Source organism: Seriola aureovittata, chromosome 8, assembly GCF_021018895.1.
Source record: "Seriola aureovittata isolate HTS-2021-v1 ecotype China chromosome 8, ASM2101889v1, whole genome shotgun sequence".
Taxonomy (NCBI): domain Eukaryota; kingdom Metazoa; phylum Chordata; class Actinopteri; order Carangiformes; family Carangidae; genus Seriola; species Seriola aureovittata.
Window position 1 is genome coordinate 15440003 of NC_079371.1, and position 21333 is coordinate 15461335.

Sequence of the window (21333 nt, forward strand, 5' to 3'; positions counted from 1 at the left end):
TCGATTTACAACATGTTTTCCCATAGAAACAATAGCAAAATTCAAACTGGATGGCTGAAAGAAATGCCGAATATTTGTGATCATATGCAAAAGTTTTTAGCAAACAAGAGAGGCGAAAGTGAAATTACTCCTACCTCTGGAGAACCATCGGACTCTCCGAACACGTCAGCAAAGTCTGTTGGGCTTTTCTTCAGAGTCTGGTCAGCAGGAAGTGTGTTGTCATTGTAAGAGGTCACGAACTTAAAGTCACTGGTTCTAGAACCTGTTGTCAGGTAGGCGTCATAATTGTAAGTACTGCGTAAAGTTCCTGTGCCGTCAACATCTGCGTAATTAGGAGGCAGATAAGCGCTGGGGATGGCGACTGCTCCGTCAAACAACAGTCTGGGCTTTCTCCTGCGACAAAACCTCACACCCAGAATGATGATGATGAAAGTCAGAAAAAAGGTGGACACAGACACCAGAGCGATGATCAGGTAAGAAGTCAGTTTGGAATTCTTCTCATCATAAGAAATATCCTTCAGTTCTGGCACCTCAGCCAAGTTATCAGAAATAAGTAAATACATGGAACAGGTGGCAGAGAGAGAGGGCTGTCCGTTATCTTTCACTGCCACAATAAGGTTCTGTTTCATGCTGTCAGACTCAGAAATGTCCCGCTGTGTCCTGATCTCTCCGCTGTGGAGACCAATAGTGAAAAGTCCCGGATCAGTGGATTTCACTATATGATAGGACAGCCAGGCGTTCTGTCCGGAGTCCGCGTCCACCGCTATCACTTTGGACACCAGAGAGCCTCCGTGTGCAGCTTTGGGGACCAACTCGGTCATGAAGGAGTTGCCTTCCGGGGCGGGGTACAGTATCTGAGGAGAGTTGTCGTTCACATCTGATATGAAGACACTGACGGTCACGTTGCTGCTGAGCGGAGGAGAACCGTTGTCTCTGGCCATCACGTGGACTTTAAAGCTTCTGAACTGTTCATAATCAATCGACCTCACAGCGTCAATCACCCCCGTGTCTCCGTTAACAGACAGATAGGAGGACACCGGGGCACCGTTCACCTCACCAGCTAACAGAGAGTAAATCACTGTACCGTTTTGTCTCCAGTCGTTGTCTCGAGCAGTAACGGAACATAAAGTGGAGCCAGGTTTGTTATTTTCAGTCACATATGCGCTGTACGACTGTTCCTCAAACACAGGTGGGTTGTCGTTGATGTCAGCTACAGATAACTCAACAGTTTTAGAGGAGGACAGAGGTGGAGAGCCCTCGTCAGTGGCAGTGATTGTAATGTTGTAATCAGACACTAGTTCACGGTCCAGTTGTCCTGTGGTCACCAGAGAATAATAGTTTTTAATAGAAGGAACCAACTTAAAAGGGACATTCTGCTGAATGGAGCAGCGGACCTGTCTGTTATTCTCTGAGTCTCTGTCCTGCACGTTAATGATGCCCACCTCTGTACCAGGTGACACGTTCTCAGGTATGGGGTTGGACAGTGATTTCAGATATATCACTGGAGCATTATCATTTATATCAGTAACGTCTATTATAACTTTGGCGTACGAGGTTAGCCCCAAACCATCTTTAGCTTTAACTCTGGTCTCAAAAAAACTCCTTTCTTCAAAGTCAATCACACCAGTTACTCTGATTTCTCCCGTTTTAGGATCAATAGAAAAAACATTTACATCATTGTCAGATACATGACCAAACTGATATGTCACATCTCCATTCACTCCTTCATCTGCGTCAGTAGCACTGACTTTAATCACTATGGTATCAGGAGGAGAGTTTTCAGGCAGACTGGCTTTATAAACGGCCTGGCTAAACACTGGGGCGTTATCATTAGCATCCAGCACAGTGACGTGTATGACTACGGTACCTGATCTCTGAGGAGACCCACCATCCAAAGCTGTGAGAAGCAAATTCAGCTCTTTTTGTTTCTCTCGGTCAAGTTTATTTTCCAGTACGAGTTCAACCTTGTTACTGTCAACAGCGAGAATAAAGTTGTCGTTCTTTTGTAGGTTGTACCTCTGAACAGCATTTTGACCTATATCTGTGTCATGGGCCTCCTCGATGGAGAAGCGATTGCCCTTCTCAGCTGACTCGCTTATTTCCATTTCAATTAAATTATCGTTGAATTGCGGTGAGTTGTCGTTAACGTCTTGAATATGAAGACTTACACGATGAAGCTCCAAAGGATTTTCCAACACCAGATCTACTTTTAACACACATGAGGGTTTCTTGCCACAAAGGCTTTCTCTGTCAATTCTCTCCAATGCTGTCAAATCCCCGGTACTCAGATTAATGTCACAGTACCGCTTACTAGATCCCTCAAAATCAACACGGGCCTGTCGTGAAGATAAGGTCCTCAGATCAAGACCGAGATCCTTCGCTATATTTCCAATAACAGACCCTCGTTTCATCTCTTCCGTAATAGAATAACTCAGGTCTCCATAAACGAGGTGCAGCGTTACAAGAAAGGAAGCGAAGCAGAAGATCAGACGAATCGCTGGAAATCCTTTGTCTCCCATCCTGACAAAAAAACGTGCCATCGGCTCGTACAACTTATACCATTTAATGTAAAAAATGAAATATATTGAAAAAGATTCAATATTCTCCCATTTAATGCCAGGTTGAAACACGATAAAAACATTCGAGGATTGAACTGGTTCTCCGGAAAATTACAACTGATATCAATGCAGTAGTGGGTGGAGTGGTGTGTGTTCGTTTTCTGTCAGCCAACAGCGACGCCTTGAGTCGCTTTTTATCTTCACATTGATATAATGAAATATTCTTACGTCTAAAGTTTCAAAACACAGGTCATATTCAGTCATGGATACATAAACTGTTAATTATTGTTTTAAAAAGTTACAACACACTGGGTTATACTAATGCTAAGAGAAAAATACCAAACGTTGACTGAATATGAGTTTTCTTCGATTTTACTCATGAGTCTTACAGATTAAACTATCCGACCATGCAGACAGAGAACAAATATATACCCAGTAACCCTCTGTCATCAGATCTAATGTGGTCTAACAATGGCCAAGGCACACCAGGAACGCACGATTCAGCACGTGAGACAAATACAGCCGCTCACGACTAAACAGAGGATTTAACTTTAATACAGGATATTTCAGTATATAAGAAATGTTTACAGACAAATTATTGCTGGTAAAACTCCTTTCATGTACTTCAAACCAACACCTGGTCTGTTCATTGTAACTGTTTCAGCTTTAGAGATCTGGGATGTTGTTCACCCGGGAATATATTTGATCTCAACTGCATTTGGTTTGTGGCCCTCAAAACACACAAAGATACTTTCTTTGCTTTAGGTCTGTCAAGATTTTGTACGTAGAAATAAACTAAAAAACATTCTACATTTTTAGCCTCGAAAAACGAAGGACAAACCTTGAAGTGTTACACTGCAACATAAACAAGCACTGTGAAATCGAAATGCACATCAAACTATGGGTGACCGCTCCATATTAATATCGTAAAAGGATTCAACATACTTAATAATGAAAAATCTTTTTAATTAATCATATTATTTGTAGTAGAAGCATAATTTTTAATGCCTGGGTCTAAAGTCTGCGAGCTTGTCTGTAGATAATGAACAACATCACAAGTTGTTCTTGTATCTAAACATCATGGACAACGGCATCTTTCCATGGTGTTTTCAGAACCATGGACAGATGCCGTGAGATTTGAGAGGGCTGACAGAACAAAGAAAATAAATGTAATGGTCTACGGGCTTAGTCCAGTGTTTTACACATTTTAATAAAAGTTAACACCTATTGATTATAAAGGCAAAGATGTTGGCCTGCGCTAGCATATGATTTTTTTTTAAAATACGGCTGAATCAGCAGTCATACTTGTACTTAACTGTGAATATGTCGAATGAATTGTGAAGTAGTCCTTAAGGCCCAGAGTTCCGGGTGGAAAAGAGCATGTCAAAACTACTGACAGGTCGATTTTAAAGCGATTTCAATCCATGAAGACAATTAACATCTTAGACGTTTCAGTGACCAACGTTATTTGCCAAGGGTTCATACTTAATGTTTAACTTCGTGAAATGAGGCCCTACAACAAAACCTATCAGAATGCTATTACTAACTAGGTTAACAAGGAGAAGAAGTGCAGGGAAAAAACACGTGTTTAATAGAGAGTGGACAAATGATAGTTTCCATAGTTATTGACAACAAGTGCAAAAAATATGATAACAATGACTGGCGTTGTAAATAGATAATGAAGAATGAAAAAATATTCCACTCTTTGAGAAAACATTCCACTTCAACAAGCACACACCACTTGAACTTTAGAGATATAAAGATGGCCGGAAAAAGACAGCCATTAAGTAAGCTCAAACAACAAGCCAAAGATTCAATAGGCATGACAAGTCTAATAATTTGATCAGCTCCTACCTCTACAGGCGTCTCCAAATCTTGAAACGGATCAACGAAGTCTGTTGGGCTTTTTCTCAGAGTCTGGTCAGCAGGAAGTGTGTTGTCATTGTAAGAGGTCACGAACTTAAAGTCACTGGTTCTAGAACCTGTTGTCAGGTAGGCGTCATAATTGTAAGTACTGCGTAAAGTTCCTGTGCCGTCAACATCTGCGTAATTAGGAGGCAAATAAGCGCTGGGGATGGCGACTGCTCCGTCAAACAACAGTCTGGGCTTTCTCCTGCGACAAAACCTCACACCCAGAATGATGATGATGAAAGTCAGAAAAAAGGTGGACACAGACACCAGAGCGATGATCAGGTAAGAAGTCAGTTTGGAATTCTTCTCATCATAAGAAATATCCTTCAGTTCTGGCACCTCAGCCAAGTTATCAGAAATAAGTAAATACACGGAACAGGTGGCAGAGAGAGAGGGCTGTCCGTTATCTTTCACTGCCACAATAAGGTTCTGTTTCATGCTGTCAGATTCAGAAATGTCCCGCTGTGTCCTGATCTCTCCGCTGTGGAGACCAATTGTGAAAAGTCCCGGATCAGTGGATTTCACTATATGATAGGACAGCCAGGCGTTCTGTCCGGAGTCCGCGTCCACCGCTATCACTTTGGACACCAGGGAGCCTCCGTGTGCAGCTTTGGGGACCAGCTCGGTCATGAAGGAGTTGCCCTCCGGGGCGGGGTACAGTATCTGAGGAGAGTTGTCGTTCACATCTGATATGAAGACACTCACTGTCACGTTGCTGCTGAGCGGAGGAGAACCGTTGTCTCTGGCCATCACGTGGACTTTAAAGCTCCTGAACTGTTCATAATCAAACGACCTCACAGCGTGGATCACCCCCGTGTCTCCGTTAACAGATAGATAGGAGGACACCGGGGCACCGTTCACCTCACCAGCTAACAGAGAATAAATCACTGTACCGTTTTGTCTCCAGTCGGGGTCTCGAGCACTAACAGAACATAAAGTGGAGCCAGGTTTGTTATTTTCAGTCACATATGCGCTGTACGACTGTTCCTCAAACACAGGTGAGTTGTCGTTGATGTCAGCTACAGATAACTCAACAGTTTTAGAGGAGGACAGAGGTGGAGAGCCCTCGTCAGTGGCAGTGATTGTAATGTTGTAATCAGACACTAGTTCACGGTCCAGTTGTCCTGTGGTCACCAGAGAATAATAGTTTTTAATAGAAGGAACCAACTTAAAAGGGACATTCTGCTGAATGGAGCAGCGGACCTGTCTGTTATTCTCTGAGTCTCTGTCCTGCACGTTAATGATGCCCACCTCTGTACCAGGTGACACGTTCTCAGGTATGGGGTTAGACAGTGATTTTAGATATATCACTGGAGCATTATCATTTATATCAGTAACATCGATTATAACTTTTGCGTATGAGGTTAGCCCTAAACCATCTTTAGCTTGCACTCTCATTTCAAAAGAATTCCCTTCTTCAAAGTCAATCACACCAGTTACTTTAATTTCTCCCGTTTTAGGATCAATAGAAAAAACATTTACATCATCGTCAGATATATGACCGAAGTCATATGTCACGTCTCCATTCACTCCTTCATCAGCGTCAGTAGCACTGGCTTTAATCACTATGGTATCAGGAGGAGAGTTTTCAGGCAGACTGGCTTTATAAACGGCCTGGCTAAACACTGGGGCGTTATCATTAGCATCCAGCACAGTGACGTGTATGACTACGGTACCTGATCTCTGAGGAGACCCACCATCCAAAGCTGTGAGAAGCAAATTCAGCTCTTTTTGTTTCTCTCGGTCAAGTTTATTTTCCAGTACGAGTTCAACCTTGTTACTGTCAACAGCGAGAATAAAGTTGTCGTTCTTTTGTAGGTTGTACATCTGAACAGCATTTTGACCTATATCTGCGTCATGGGCCTCCTCGATGGAGAAGCGATTGCCCTTCTCAGCTGACTCCCATACTTCCATTTCGATCAATTTTTTTTTGAATTTTGGCGAGTTGTCATTTACATCTTGAACATGAAGACTTACACGATGAAGTTCCAAAGGATTTTCTAATACAAGATCTACTATTAATAAACATGATGCTTTCTTGCCACAAAGGCTTTCTCTGTCAATTCTCTCCAATGCTGTCAAATCCCCGGTACTCAGATTAATGTCACAGTACCGCTTACTAGATCCCTCAAAATCAACACGGGCCTTTCGGGAAGATAAGGTCCTCAGATCAAGACCGAGATCCTTCGCTATATTTCCAATAACAGACCCTCGTTTCATCTCTTCCGTAATGGAATAACTCAGGTCTCCATGAACGAGGTGCAGCGTTACAAGAAAGGAAGCGAAGCAGAAGATCGGACGATGCGCTGGAAATCCTTTGTCTCCCATTCTGACAAAAAACGCGTCCTTAACTTATCCAAATTATACTGTCCAGAGCAATGGCATAAAACTTGTCAAGGAACAGCCAATAATGCAATACTTGACAGCAGTGTACACGATCAAATGTAATCGCAAACGTAATTATTTCTCTCTGAAAAGCCTGAGACTGATATCTATTCAGCAGTAGTGAGTGCTATTTTCTGTCAGACCACAGCGACGCCATCAGTCACTTTTTATCCTTACACTAGTATGTAATAAAATATTCCTCAAAAAGTCTTTAACTACATTAAGTAAATATTCCTTCACGGAACTGTGCATGGCTTTCATTTACTTAAAACACACACGTGAATAATCTATTGTAATTGGCTCAGCGTTAGGGATGTGTGTTGTTCACCCCAGTTGAGTTCAGCAACATTTGGTTTGTTACCCTCGTGTAGCATCAACAAATGTTACCTTTGCTTTACCTCTTTAAAAGTTGGTATATACACATTAAATAGGCTACAGATAAAGACATGCTGTCTGATCCTCTGAAAGAAAAAAACAGGTACACTTTCAGTACAACACTGTTACGTTCACTAACACAGTAACATGTGATGATAATTAGAAAACTGCAATTTATAATTCTATATTAACATAATGAACTGGGGTAATCAGGGGGGCCATTACAACGAGTAAAACAATATATTGCCTTAAAATCATTATTACTATCTTCATTAAAATTCGGACAGCTTGGGGGTGGAAAAAAGAAATCTCCTGTTGGCATTGTGCCTGAACCCCTTAACAACGTTTCAGCACCACAGACAGAGACCTTGAGAGTTGACGGGTGAGGGCACAAATTTACTGAATGATGAGTTGATCTCCTGTCCACTGTTACTAGATTTTTCTTCTGTGAGTAAGAGACCACTTCACAAAAGAAAAAATGACCCGAACCTTTAGCCTCTTGCCCCGATGCTGGGACAATAATAGGAGCGCTTTGTCCATCATGTCTTATTAAATGACAATCAGTAGCACATAATGATGACCGATTGAAATATTTCAGAGTGAACAATGTACAGCTTTTGAAAAAGCGCTTGTTTTTAAAAAAAAATCAGTGACAGCTTCAATCATAAGTACACTTTTCTATAATGTACTTGTAACTAGCTGTATCGTATCCAGTGTGGCTGAGGATTTCTGCTGATCAAGTCCGGGTTGAAGCAACTACTTGGTCGCGAAAGATTTATTTGATTAAGAAACGAAGTAGCCCCAACTATGATGTTAAAAGCCAGATCTATTTTTTTCAGAGAATCATATTCAGTTTCTTTTTCAGAAGTAACTGGGAAAATGTAATCTCATCAAAGAGCACTGAGCACTATGTGTGGACACCCGAGTTTTGCAAATACATACCAAGTGAGGGGATGCATGGTTCTGAAAAAAACAATCAAAAATGTGTAATAATTTCCTGGCGTAATTTAAAAAGTATGCAGCAGAAAAAAATGAATACGGGGCCTAAAGAAATTTCACCTCCATAATGCAGTAAGTTTCAACAACGACAAAATCACCTTTACATTCCTAAAACATAAACACATGCTGTAATCAAAAACACATTCAAAAGATTCACTAAACAAGCTAAAAGATCAAATACCAGTGAAATACATTGAACGTTTCCTACCTCTACAGACGCACCCAAGTCTTCAAAAGGGTCAGCAAAGTCTGTCGGGCGTTTCTTCAGAGTCTGGTCAGCAGGAAGTGTGTTGTCATTGTAAGATGTCACAAACTTAAAGTCACTAGTTCTAGAACCTGTTGTCAGGTATGCGTCATAATTGTAAGTGCTGCGTAAAGTTCCTGTGCCGTCAACATCTGCGTAATTAGGAGGCAAATAAGCGCTGGGGATGGCAACTGCTCCGTCAAACAACAGTCTGGGCTTTCTCCTGCGACAAAACCTCACACCCAGAATGATGATGATGAAAGTCAGAAAAAAGGTGGACACAGACACCAGAGCGATGATCAGGTAAGAGGTCAGTTTGGAATTCTTCTCATCATAAGAAATATCCTTCAGTTCTGGCACCTCAGCCAAGTTATCAGAAATAAGTAAATACATGGAACAGGTGGCAGAGAGAGAGGGCTGTCCGTTATCTTTCACTGCCACAATAAGGTTCTGTTTCATGCTGTCAGATTCAGAAATGTCCCGCTGTGTCCTGATCTCTCCGCTGTGGAGACCAATTGTGAAAAGTCCCGGATCAGTGGATTTCACTATATGATAGGACAGCCAGGCGTTCTGTCCGGAGTCCGCGTCCACTGCTATCACTTTGGACACCAGAGAGCCTCCGTGTGCAGCTTTGGGGACCAACTCGGTCATGAATGAGTTGCCTTCCGGGGCGGGGTACAGTATCTGAGGAGAGTTGTCGTTCACATCTGATATGAAGACACTGACGGTCACGTTGCTGATGAGCGGAGGAGAACCGTTGTCTCTGGCCATCACGTGGACTTTAAAGCTTCTGAACTGTTCATAATCAAAAGACCTCACAGCGTGGATCACCCCCGTGTCTCCGTTAACAGACAGATAGGAGGACACCGGGGCACCGTTCACCTCACCAGCTAACAGAGAGTAAATCACTGTACCGTTTTGTCTCCAGTCGGGGTCTCGAGCAGTAACGGAACATAAAGTGGAGCCAGGTTTGTTATTTTCAGTCACATATGCGCTGTACGACTGTTCCTCAAACACAGGTGGGTTGTCGTTGATGTCAGCTACAGATAACTCAACAGTTTTAGAGGAGGACAGAGGTGGAGAGCCCTCGTCAGTGGCAGTGATTGTAATGTTGTAATCAGACACTAGTTCACGGTCCAGTTGTCCTGTGGTCACCAGAGAATAATAGTTTTTAATAGAAGGAACCAACTTAAAAGGGACATTCTGCTGAATGGAGCAGCGGACCTGTCTGTTATTATCTGAGTCTCTGTCCTGCACGTTAATGATGCCCACCTCTGTACCAGGTGACACGTTCTCAGGTATGGGGTTAGACAGTGATTTCAGATATATCACTGGAGCATTATCATTTATATCAGTAACATCTATTATAACTTTGGCGTATGAGGTTAGCCCTAAACCATCTTTAGCTTGCACTCTCATTTCAAAGGAACTCCCTTTTTCAAAGTCAATCACACCAGTTACTTTAATTTCTCCCGTTTTAGGATCAATAGAAAAAACATTTACGTCATTGTCAGATACATGACCAAACTGATATGTCACATCTCCATTCACTCCTTCATCTGCGTCAGTAGCACTGACTTTAATCACTATGGTATCAGAAGGAGAGTTTTCAGGCAGACTGGCTTTATAAACGGCCTGGCTAAACACTGGGGCATTATCATTAGCATCCAGCACAGTGACGTGTATGACTAAAGTACCTGATCTCTGAGGAGACCCACCATCCAAAGCTGTGAGAAGCAAATTCAGCTCTTTTTGTTTCTCTCGGTCAAGTTTATTTTCCAGTACGAGTTCAACCTTGTTACTGTCAACAGCGAGAATAAAGTTGTCGTTCTTTTGTAGGCTGTACCTCTGAACAGCATTTTGACCTATATCTGCGTCATGGGCCTCCTCGATGGAGAAGTGATTGCCTTTCTCAGCAGACTCGCTTATTTCCATTTTAATCAAACTTTCTCTGAATTTGGGCGAGTTGTCGTTTACATCTTGAATATGAAGACTTACACGATGAAGCTCCAAAGGATTTTCTAACACCAGATCTACTTTCAAAACACACGAGGGTTTCTTGCCACAGAGGATTTCTCTGTCAATTCTTTCCGATGTGATCAAATCCCCGGTACTCAGATTAATGTCCCAGTAACGCTCATGCGTCTCATCAAAATCAACACGGGCCTTTCGGGAAGATAAGGTCCTCAGATCAAGACCGAGATCCTTTGCTATATTTCCAATAACAGACCCTCGTTTCATCTCTTCCGTAATAGAATAACTCAGGTCTCCATAAACGAGGTGCAGCGTTACAAGAAAGGAAGCGAAGCAGAAGATCGGACGAAGCACTGAAAATCCTTTGTCTCCCATCCTTACACAAAACGCGCCCTTAACTTATCCAACTTATACTGTCCAGTGTGACGAAACAAAATCTGTCCAAAAACAGTGAATAACGCAACACTTCACAGCAGTGTACAGGATTAAATATGATCGGAAATTTAACCGTTCCTCTGAAAAATCTGAAACTGATATCTATGCAGCAGTAGTGGGTGGAGTAGTGAGTGCTTATTTTCTGTCAGCTCACAGCGACACCATGAGTCACTTTTTGTCTTTAAACTAGTATATAATAAAATATTACTCAAAAAGTCTTTAACTACATTAAGTAAATATTCCCTCTCCAAACTGTGCATGGCTTTCATTTACTCAAAACACACGTGAATAATCTATTGTAATTGCATCAGCGCTAGGGATGTAAGTGTTATTCACCCAAGTTTAGCTCAGCTACATTTGGTTTGTGACCCTCCTGTAGCATCAACAAATGTTACCTTTACCTTACCGTTTTTAAAAGTTGGTATACACAAACTAAGCAAACAATAAACACATACTTTCTGAGCCTCTGTAATAAAAAAAACAGCTTAACTTTCAGTACAACACTATAACGTTCACTAACAATATGTGATTGAAATATAGGTAAAACTGTGGCTAATCACTCTATACAAACACAATGAACTGAGACAGTCAGTTATTACAACAATTATAACATTTTCACGTTCTCAGGTATGGGGTTAGACAGTGATTTTAGATATATCACTGGAGCATTATCATTTATATCAGTAACATCGATTATAACTTTTGCGTATGAGGTTAGCCCTAAACCATCTTTAGCTTGCACTCTCATTTCAAAAGAATTCCCTTCTTCAAAGTCAATCACACCAGTTACTTTAATTTCTCCCGTTTTAGGATCAATAGAAAAAACATTTACATCATCGTCAGATATATGACCGAAGTCATATGTCACGTCTCCATTCACTCCTTCATCAGCGTCAGTAGCACTGGCTTTAATCACTATGGTATCAGGAGGAGAGTTTTCAGGCAGACTGGCTTTATAAACGGCCTGGCTAAACACTGGGGCGTTATCATTAGCATCCAGCACAGTGACGTGTATGACTACGGTACCTGATCTCTGAGGAGACCCACCATCCAAAGCTGTGAGAAGCAAATTCAGCTCTTTTTGTTTCTCTTGGTCAAGTTTATTTTCCAGTACGAGTTCAACCTTGTTACTGTCAACAGCGAGAATAAAGTTGTCGTTCTTTTGTAGGTTGTACCTCTGAACAGCATTTTGACCTATATCTGCGTCATGGGCCTCCTCGATTGAGAAACGATTACCCTTGTCTGCTGACTCGCTTATTTCCATTTGAATTAAATGTTTTTTGAATTTTGGCGAGTTGTCATTTGCATCTTGAATATGAAGACTCACACGATGAAGCTCCAAAGGAATTTCTAACACCAGATCTACTTTTAACACACACGATGCTTTCTTGCCACAAAGGCTTTCTCTGTCAATTCTCTCCATTGCTGTCAAATCCCCGGTACTCAGATTAATGTCACAGTACCGCTTACTAGATCCCTCAAAATCAACACGGGCCTTTCGGGAAGATAAGGTCTTCATATCAAGACCGAGATCCTTCGCTATATTTCCAATAACAGACCCTCGTTTCATCTCTTCCGTAATAGAATAACTCAGGTCTCCATAAACGAGGTGCAGCGTTACAAGAAAGGAAGCGAAGCAGAAGATCGGACGAAGCGCTGGAAATCCTTTGTTACCCATCCTCTGAACATATGCGTCTTCGGTTTGAACAAATGATTGTCCAGAAAAATAAATAATATATTCCAGAACAGACTCAATAATTCAATATTTTACAACAGCGAGCACGATAAAAAAAATATTCGGGGGAAACAAGGGATTCTTCTGAGAAATCATACCTGACTTTGACGCAGTAACAGTGGGTGGAGATGTCAGTGATACTGTTGTGCTAGCCCACAGCGGCACCATGAGTCGATTTTCACCATTTACACCTGCAAGCAATATTCTGGACAAAGTCTAAACCCGCCTTATCCTCAGCCACTTTCGGGAGAACTGTGTGTCACATGTAAAACGTACGGTAAATTCTACAATTTAATGGATTATGTTCAAATATAAATGAGTAGGTCATTCATCTGACAATTCTTATATTTTATTGGCGTTATATCAAATATATATTTACTTTCAAACAAAAACAACCATTTAAAAGTTTGAAACTTATAAATGAGAGATTTTCACTGATAAAGCATAGTAATGCACATTCCAGCATCATGGATAAGCTACAGCCTCAGCCTATTCAATAAAGACCTGAACCATCATCATAATACAGTAATATCTGTTCACAAGATAGATAGATAGATAGATAGATAGATACTTTATTTATCCCCTAGGAGAAATTCATGTGTCCATTAGCTCATTGTTAATAATAATAATAACAGTTAACAATAACTTAACGATAATAATTAAATTAGTCCACTTCCTTTGGCTGAGTTGCTGTATAGCCTGATGGCTGTGGGAACAAAGGATCACCTCTACCTCTCTGTTCTGCAGCGCAGTGAGATGAGAATTTTGCTTCTGTAGCTGCTTCTCTTTCCTGCCAATGTTGTGGAGAGGATGGTTGGTTTTGTCCAAGATGGCCTCCATCTTACATTGCATGCATCTCTCCACAACAGTCCTGAGTGAGTCCAGACTCCTGCCAAGCACAGACCCAGCCTTTTTGACCCTGCCCCTTCCAGTAGATGGCATCCGTGTTCAGGGACCAGTCCAGTTTACTGTCCACATGCAAACCTAGGTATTTACAAGTGTGCACCACCTCAATGTCCTTCCCTCGAATGTTGACTGGCTGAAGGGTGAATATGCATGTTTTATGATATTGTTAGAGGTATCAACTCTTGAGTAAGCTATGGCTCAAACAAGATGACCAGCTATCCTCTCTACACACCCAAGAAATATGAACATTACTATCCTCACACTGTCCCTTGAAATTCTACAAAGGAAAACTGGCTCTAAAAAAAGACATTTCCCTGTTACTGGAAAAACTTAGTCTACTTGTCTCTGTCACAATCAAGGACCCAGCACCCCCCCTACCCGCTATCTCCACCATTGTCAAAAATTAAGGAGTTAGTTAAAGCTGCCATGCTGAAGCTCACTCAAATTGATTAACTACTAAACAGCAAGAACCACACACATGTCCACTCAGGTGTCCACCAGAGATTAGACTGACACCATGCCGCTTCCTTAAATATACCAGTGATTTTAAACAGCCGGTGGCATGGTCAAACACATTGTGGCAATCACAGATCATCTGGTAGCTGACTCAATAATCTTAAATTTGTCACTACCAGTCTCCCTTCCTGTCACAGATTTCCAAGAGCTGAAATTAGCGATTGTTAATGAAGACTGACTATGAATAATCTCCCTTCAAATTTGCTTTAAAAAATAGTATAGACATAGCATTACAGAATGTAATCCACATAAATTAAGGGATAGAATTTTGTCAGCAGTACAATAAAACAAATGCATATTATAATCTATATTATGACCACAGTGCTATACCACAACAGTGCTGAGTGCTCCACCAGTTTAGCACTGCAACCCTGTTACATTGTTGGACTCATAATGAGCAGTTGAGAGAAAAATTATTAAAATTGAGGTGCAAAACCAGAGATATTGTCCTGATTATCCCACGCATTCTTCCTCCTTGTCAAAGCCAGGTGCCTACATTACTCACAGTGCAACTCAGCTGCCAATGGCTCAGTCAAAGATTAAAGTGATTGATTGAAGTGTGTTATGCTGGTAGCAGCTGATGTAACCTCAAGCATAGATGAAGGGAAGGCTACAGAGGTCTAAATTCACAAGCTCAAGCTCAAGTTCACAACCACAGATTTTTTCATTTTGAAATTTGTAGTCTACAAGCCTAACCAACACAGATTCAGGTGACATTAGTTGAGGCAATATATAAGATTTTGTGAAGCAAAAGCCGACAACTTCTTTTCTCATATGAAGTAGCATTCACCAAGACTCTAAATAAAATCTGTGGTGCTCCACAGAGGCAATGAGTTCCGTGAAGGCATAACAGATAGTGGGCAACAATTACCTTTTGATGCTTTGTACGTTTCAGTGTCCTTCTACATTAGGCATTAGCTTCACTGAATCATGCAGATGTTACAGTGTCAATCTAAGCTGCTTCTCTGTAAAAGTTGCTAAATTTCCCATATGTCAAAAACACAACCTATCATGTGCCACAGAATTTATCCACTTTTGATCAACAGATCAGCGCATCGGACGACTGGTTGGTACTACTAGTCTGACCAACTGACCAATTTACCACCAGACTTAAATCTGCCTTTTGGTTTGCTTGCTAGTATAAAGCCTCCAAACTGTAGACAAAAACCAGCTGTTTGTCTTTCAGCTGGTCATTGAATGACATTCCAGCTTCAGTACAATGAGCTGGCCAGCAGCTCCACCATCTCCTCATGGTAATGCCTTAATGTCTTTACTCAGTTTCCATACCAATCTATCAGACTGCACAAAACTTGAGAGCTGGATTACATTGCTGTGTTCCAGCCACAGTGTGAACCCAGTGCCAAAGTCAGAATGTCCCCACATAGTTGCTTCAAATGTAATTCAAATGTAATGATGTAAAACATTTCTATATCCTAACTCTAAATATCAAATGTAAATCCTAAACCTTAATCAATCGTAAATCCTAAAACTCATTTATTTGTCCATTCTTTCCTTTTTCTCTTCTTAAATGTCAACATTTAGCAACTTAACCAAAACTACTACAAAGGCCATGTTAGTTGTTCAGTTTCAGCTTTGACAAATTTCACTCCAGCAATATCAAAATGATCATTAAGCTACATTGACACGAAACTAATCAAGTAAAATTATGCTTTCAAGGTGGACAGATATCAGCACAGTCAAGTCAGTGTCTGTCATAAAATATAAAAAGGAATTTATATTTGTAAACATCCTGTATTTTGTTTCCAAGAATGCATTAAAACATACACAAAAGCGATTTCAACTTAATTTACTCACCAGCAGAGTAGTTCTGGAAGATGAGCAGAAAAATGTGCTTCAGCTATGATCAGAATAATCCACAATTAAGGGTTTTATCTCAGGATGTACAGAAACCTAAGGAAAGAATGCATACAATATCAATTAAATTTAGTTTTGGATACTGTAGTTTCTAATGATGGCATAAGAAGCTTGGTACTAATGACCACTTATCCCTTCCAACAACCTATAAAACATACAACATGCTGCATTTGTTTTGTATATTAAATTTGGTTTATATGCATGTTGCAAGGCCATTTTACAGATGGGTAGTTAAAACTGCCTAGTTAGTGGGAAAGGGGACAAACACATTAGTAATGTAAACTTCTGGTTTTGTTTACACAGATAATAAAATGGTAACTGAGCCTAATACGCACACTGTACAAGGCAACTATTTTTAATCATGAGTCACCATGCTGACAGGCTAAAATACTGACCCTTATTAGGATGAGTTTGTAACACACCTCTCCTTCCTTGATACAGTGCACTTTTGAAGTCACTGACAAATGTTGCTCCCATTCCCTCTGGAGAAAAAGAAAATAAATATAATGAGGAAAATGTCACATACAACATTGGTAAATGCTATGACTTAATGTTAACAGACCAAATTTCACAGATATGACATCCAACAAAAGCATAAGCTAGATCAACTCTGGTTAAGTGTATCTGACCCAAATAAACATTTAACAGTGTGGCCAGAGCTACAGTAGAACTGCTTATGAAGAGATTAGCATTATGAGTGTAAAAACTAAGCTACTAAATGACATGATGTGCCTAAGAAGAGTTTATGGTGGCACTGACAACTCTTAGAGGAGACTGGTACTAGTGACTAATGGGTGGGCACTATGCCTTCTTTCTTTTATTATTTAATTGATTCCATGTATTATTCTTGTAATTTCCTGTTTGTTTTGTCATCTTGTACACTCTTCACCATGTTGGCTAGCTTTTATGTGTTCTTGTTGATTCCACCATGATCTATGTCCTGTTATAGCTAGCTTTATTTGATTGAGAACTAAACCAACTTTCTGTATGCTAAAACAGCATCAATAAAGAAATATATGACAACGAAAATTAAAATGATGATATTTACCAGGTGATGTGGTTGAGTCACGTAACTTGTCCAACCAGTCAGTATTTGTGAAACCAGACTAAACATAGCAACTGATGTATGATTGTAGGATGCATGTACTTATAAATTACGTTTGTCGCTGCTGAGGTCCTGAGACGGTCTTCCTTGTTGTTTCAGCTAAACTGCTGGACTCTCACATTTAACTTTTAACGAGAAGGAGGAAAGAATGGAAAAGAAGCAGTGACCATCATTGACATGTATATCTAGACGCCATAGCCATCGCCGCCTTGTTTTCGCGCCCAATCTGCGTCGCGCATTCTCGAGCAGAATCGCCATCTTGGAAAGCTAAGTACGGCAAAGCCATTTGGACAAACCACAATGCCCAATTTGAGTCGCAAAAGAAAAAAAAAGAAAACAACTATATAGACAACACCGATCACCGAGATGTAAACTTCACCGAATATTACGCAAATTAATTTGTTCATGAATTTTATTATAAAGTAATTTCCATTTTTTTGAGAGGTAATACCTTCAGGTGTAGTTAGTTGTTATCTTGGAAACAAAGTCAATGTTGTAGGCTAGTTCAACACAGAACATAAGCATATTAGTGTGATCTGATCACTCTAGCCTTATGGATGTGATATTTGCCAACAAGATAGTATTATAATTAAGATAATAACCCAATTTGAAAACAGGTAAACTAAATTGTATTGTATTGTTGCACTGAATTACATTAAAAAGTATTTATTTTAAAACTGAGACCTATTGTGTTTCTTACATTGCAGTTGGTAATATGATTACTTATTTATCAAAACACACTGGTGTTTTCACCAACCATATACCATTTTCTTATTTTGATCCAATGTTGCAAATTTTTTGTTTGTTTGTTTTTTCTTCTGACAAATTTGTTGAATACACAAGTTTTTTTTTTTACTATATTGAAAAATGAAGCAAGGAAAACAAGAATGTTTTTGAGGAATTTCTCTGACAAACCTGTGAGCTGAATTCACCCATCAATGACAAATTATTTCTTTAGAAATTAATTTGAAATCAGTTCTTCAGTCACAAGAAAATAATTATGCTCAAGATGATCATTTCACAATTAATGGCAGTTAAGCATCAAAATATAAATACAAAATTACACTGAAAGTATTGCTTAGTTTTATTACCCATGCCTTGCTCTCCACCATGTTCTTGACTAAATGACTCTGGATAAAAGTTCAAATCAGATTTTTGACAAAATGTTTTTGCACAACACTTTTTTTTAACTGGTTAGTTGATCTGCTACCGTGGCCAAATGTGCTGTGATGTTTTAACCAGAAGATGGCGCCTTTTGCTCAGCACTACTGCAGATAGAACAAGTGCAGCAACTGGGAGTGAATAAAAAAGAAAATGTGTTGCCATACTGTATTATTTATTATTTATTACAGTGAGGTTTTATAACATGAGCATGAACCTCACTGGTAATAGGTTCTGGAAATCTCTTACATTGTGAACGAACGACCATCTACGTCTATTACCTTGTTGGGTTTGAGTAACTGAAAGTCTTTCATGCTGTAAGCAAGCATTGAACAAAATGATATCTCACGTCATGCACGCGCTGCATCATGGTACATGTAGTCCAACACTTCATCCCGTTACACTCTCCTTGCATTTCACTGAGGTGTTGCCTTATTTTATTTTATTTTATTTTATTTTGTTCTGTTTGCTGCACGACTTAACGTTAACGTTAATGAGCGCCCATTTTTCCCGTTGCAGAAGATGACAAATCTGTCTCCTTCCTTCATACAAAAATATTCTAACACAGACATAAACGTGGGTATTGTAGGCTATCAAATGACCTCTGCATTGTTTAAGACTGCAAGCAGATATTGATACAAAGAAGACCATTTATTGTGTCAGTAAATCTATTATTTATTTTCAGTGGCGGTCAAACACTTAATGCAAAAGGCTACAGCTTGCATAGCAAACATCGAGATATGTGTGCTACTGTATTTGATGAGTCGCTTTTGATTGCCTGCCTGTTCTCGAAGCTTCGACTACAGCTTAGATAGATAGATAGATAGATAGATAGATAGATAGATAGATAGATAGATAGATAGATAGATAGATAGATAGATAGATTGTTTTGATGTTGAACATTGGATCCAATATAGGATTTGACTGAAATTGTTCAAAAGGAAAGCTGCAAAGACACTTCAAGGCCAAATTTATGTATCATTCATTTGTATTCGGCAACTAGTAAATCAGTTATGTTCATTTCCATTAATCATGACAGGCTGAAACAAATTTAATTAATTTTCAACCCACTCTCTCAGCCGGTTTCATTAACCCCTTGCACTTTCTCACACACAATGTTTCTTTTAAGTGCAACGTGGAGTGCTGTTTCTGCCACAGGCAAAAATTATTGTGCATCTCTTCATCTTCATCGTGGCTGCTTCCAAGTCACTCCATTTGCCTTGTCAGCAGAATGAGGGTTTTGCTGAGTCACTGCAGCTGGCAACATCACCAGGCAACACACCCACTAAGATAAACACACCAGTGAACCCTTCTGTTCTATCACCCTTTTCATATTATTCGACCATTTTTGTTTTTTGGGGTTATATTTTATATTTCCAAATATTTCACTATTTGGTCTTCATCTGTTAGTGGGTTAAATCCATATCGGAAAAAATTATGTTAGACCATGCCCTGCACAATATAGTGTAGTGTGTACCCATGTCTAAACTGGTTTACATTTGTCTCTGTGGACTGGACAGTTTATAAAAAGAATGAACAAACTGGCCCGATGTTCTGCATGCACGGTTTTGTTCACTCACCCACAGTATCCATATTCATTAGCCATAGATTCACTGCTCTGCAGACTAAACACTGCAGGCTACTTTTCTGAACACTGAGTCTGCTTGCTTGTTTGTTAATTTGTTTGTATAACTCAAATGAGCCAAAATTCAGGAGTACCAGAGCACATTTTGTGAATGCTCATGGGAATACGTAACTGTAGGCATTTTAAAAGTGTGGGTGTTAGTGGTTTTTGTTAAAGTGTGGTTCTTCCACTGATCTGCTCTTCTTACTAGTTAAATGTCAGTGAGGAGTCAGAGACATATTAATGGCAATCCATCATCAAATCATCAGTCGCCAATGCTGTCTGTGTTGTTTAAAAGGACACATCCCCACACATCCTTAACCCCACCCTGGGCACCCCACTGTTTCAGCCCTCCAGTGTTTGTCTACATATATAAGGCTGTTGCCATAGAGACTATTCCCCAAATAGATGTAACCATAGAAACTATTTTGTCTGTCTCCTGGAGAGAATAAAATTTAAAAAAGGGATGTAGTATTTTAACGTTTTTTTAACACAAACTCTTGAACCTGTCTCACTATCTCCAATCTCTGCGTGCAGAATGAAAGCCAAAACTGAAGAGATAGACTTCATGAACTTTATTTATTTTAAGAGCAGTATCAGTATTTGATTCAAGAATGCACAGACAGATCTATTTTACTCTCAGCAATGAGAGTAAAAGCCAAGTGAGAAATTTTTATCTGCTCTGGGCAACAAATTACAACAAAATGGGGATTTTGTTGTGGCTTCCAGAGCTCTAAATGACCCTTTCGGAAAATACTGAGCTGACAGTCTGAGTAGATGACTGTATGAAAGCATTGATTATCAATGCTGCATTTTATCTAGGCCAGCATGACTGATGTCTCTCTATTGTGCTTTTTTCTGCAAACTCACCCACTGGGAGACAATAAATCTATTTAGCCACTCTATTAAATTATGTTTCATCTGGAAGCTTCCTTTCACAAGGGACTGTTTGGACCATCTGTGACCATGGCTTTCAACAAGGAGAAATGAGGCATCATTGTTGGGCAGGTCATTCTGACTGTGTCTCTCATCTCTGCAGGGAATGAGACTTTCTGAGTGCTTGTCAGTGCAGAGAAAGAAGAGGGATGTGAGCATATGTGATAGAGGAGAGCAGCCTGTACATAGTTTGTCAGTCCGTCACTGATGTGAAGAGACGTACTCGTTCTCTCTCTTACTGATCCATTCTTTTACCACTCTTCTGGAGTGATGCATTGACCCTTTTTTTTTTATCTCTCTGGAGATAAAAGTCTCATCTGTAAAATAAGAACAATTCTGATTCTGATTTCTAATTAAGGCTTTCATTACATAAGGCTATATTTTAATTAAAAACAGTGTTATTCATTACTTAGTATTTAAAAGATACAGAATAACTGTGATCAAAATCCAAAATTATAGATTTAATAAAAACTGAAAAAAAAGAGCAATATTCTGTATTTTTACTCACTCACTCACACTCTCACACACTCACACACACACACACACACACACACACACACACACATATTCCCACAAGACAATAAATTCAAAATG

At 39.9% G+C, this 21333-nt stretch overlaps 2 protein-coding genes across 6 annotated transcripts in view; both read right to left on the reverse strand.

Annotated features, from left to right (window-relative positions):
* LOC130173281 (protocadherin gamma-C5-like) overlaps positions 1–10937 on the reverse strand; it is a 281937-nt gene extending 271000 nt beyond the window's left edge. For 2 of the 5 annotated variants that reach the window (XM_056382419.1, XM_056382405.1), the window contains exon 1: positions 8437–10937. In XM_056382419.1, the coding sequence (XP_056238394.1) occupies positions 8437–10821 (2385 nt within the window). In that variant the 5' untranslated portion in view covers positions 10822–10937. Of the gene's footprint in view, positions 1–134; positions 2653–4412; positions 6928–8436 lie in introns of those variants that run through there. The other 3 variants (XM_056382413.1, XM_056382387.1, XM_056382404.1) reach the window with 2 other exon arrangements.
* Positions 10938–11485: 548 nt separating this feature from the next.
* On the reverse strand, positions 11486–12717 carry LOC130173987 (protocadherin beta-18-like). The gene has a single exon (XM_056383571.1). It carries the CDS (start codon positions 12557–12559, stop codon positions 11486–11488), a length of 1074 nt encoding a protein of 357 aa, XP_056239546.1. The 5' UTR covers positions 12560–12717.
* Between the last annotated feature and the right edge of the window lie 8616 nt (positions 12718–21333).

Coding starts and splice junctions, on each gene's coding strand:
- LOC130173987 (XM_056383571.1), bottom strand. CDS start 12,559: ATGGGTAACAAAGGATTTCCAGCGCTTCGTCCGATCTTCTGCTTCGCT.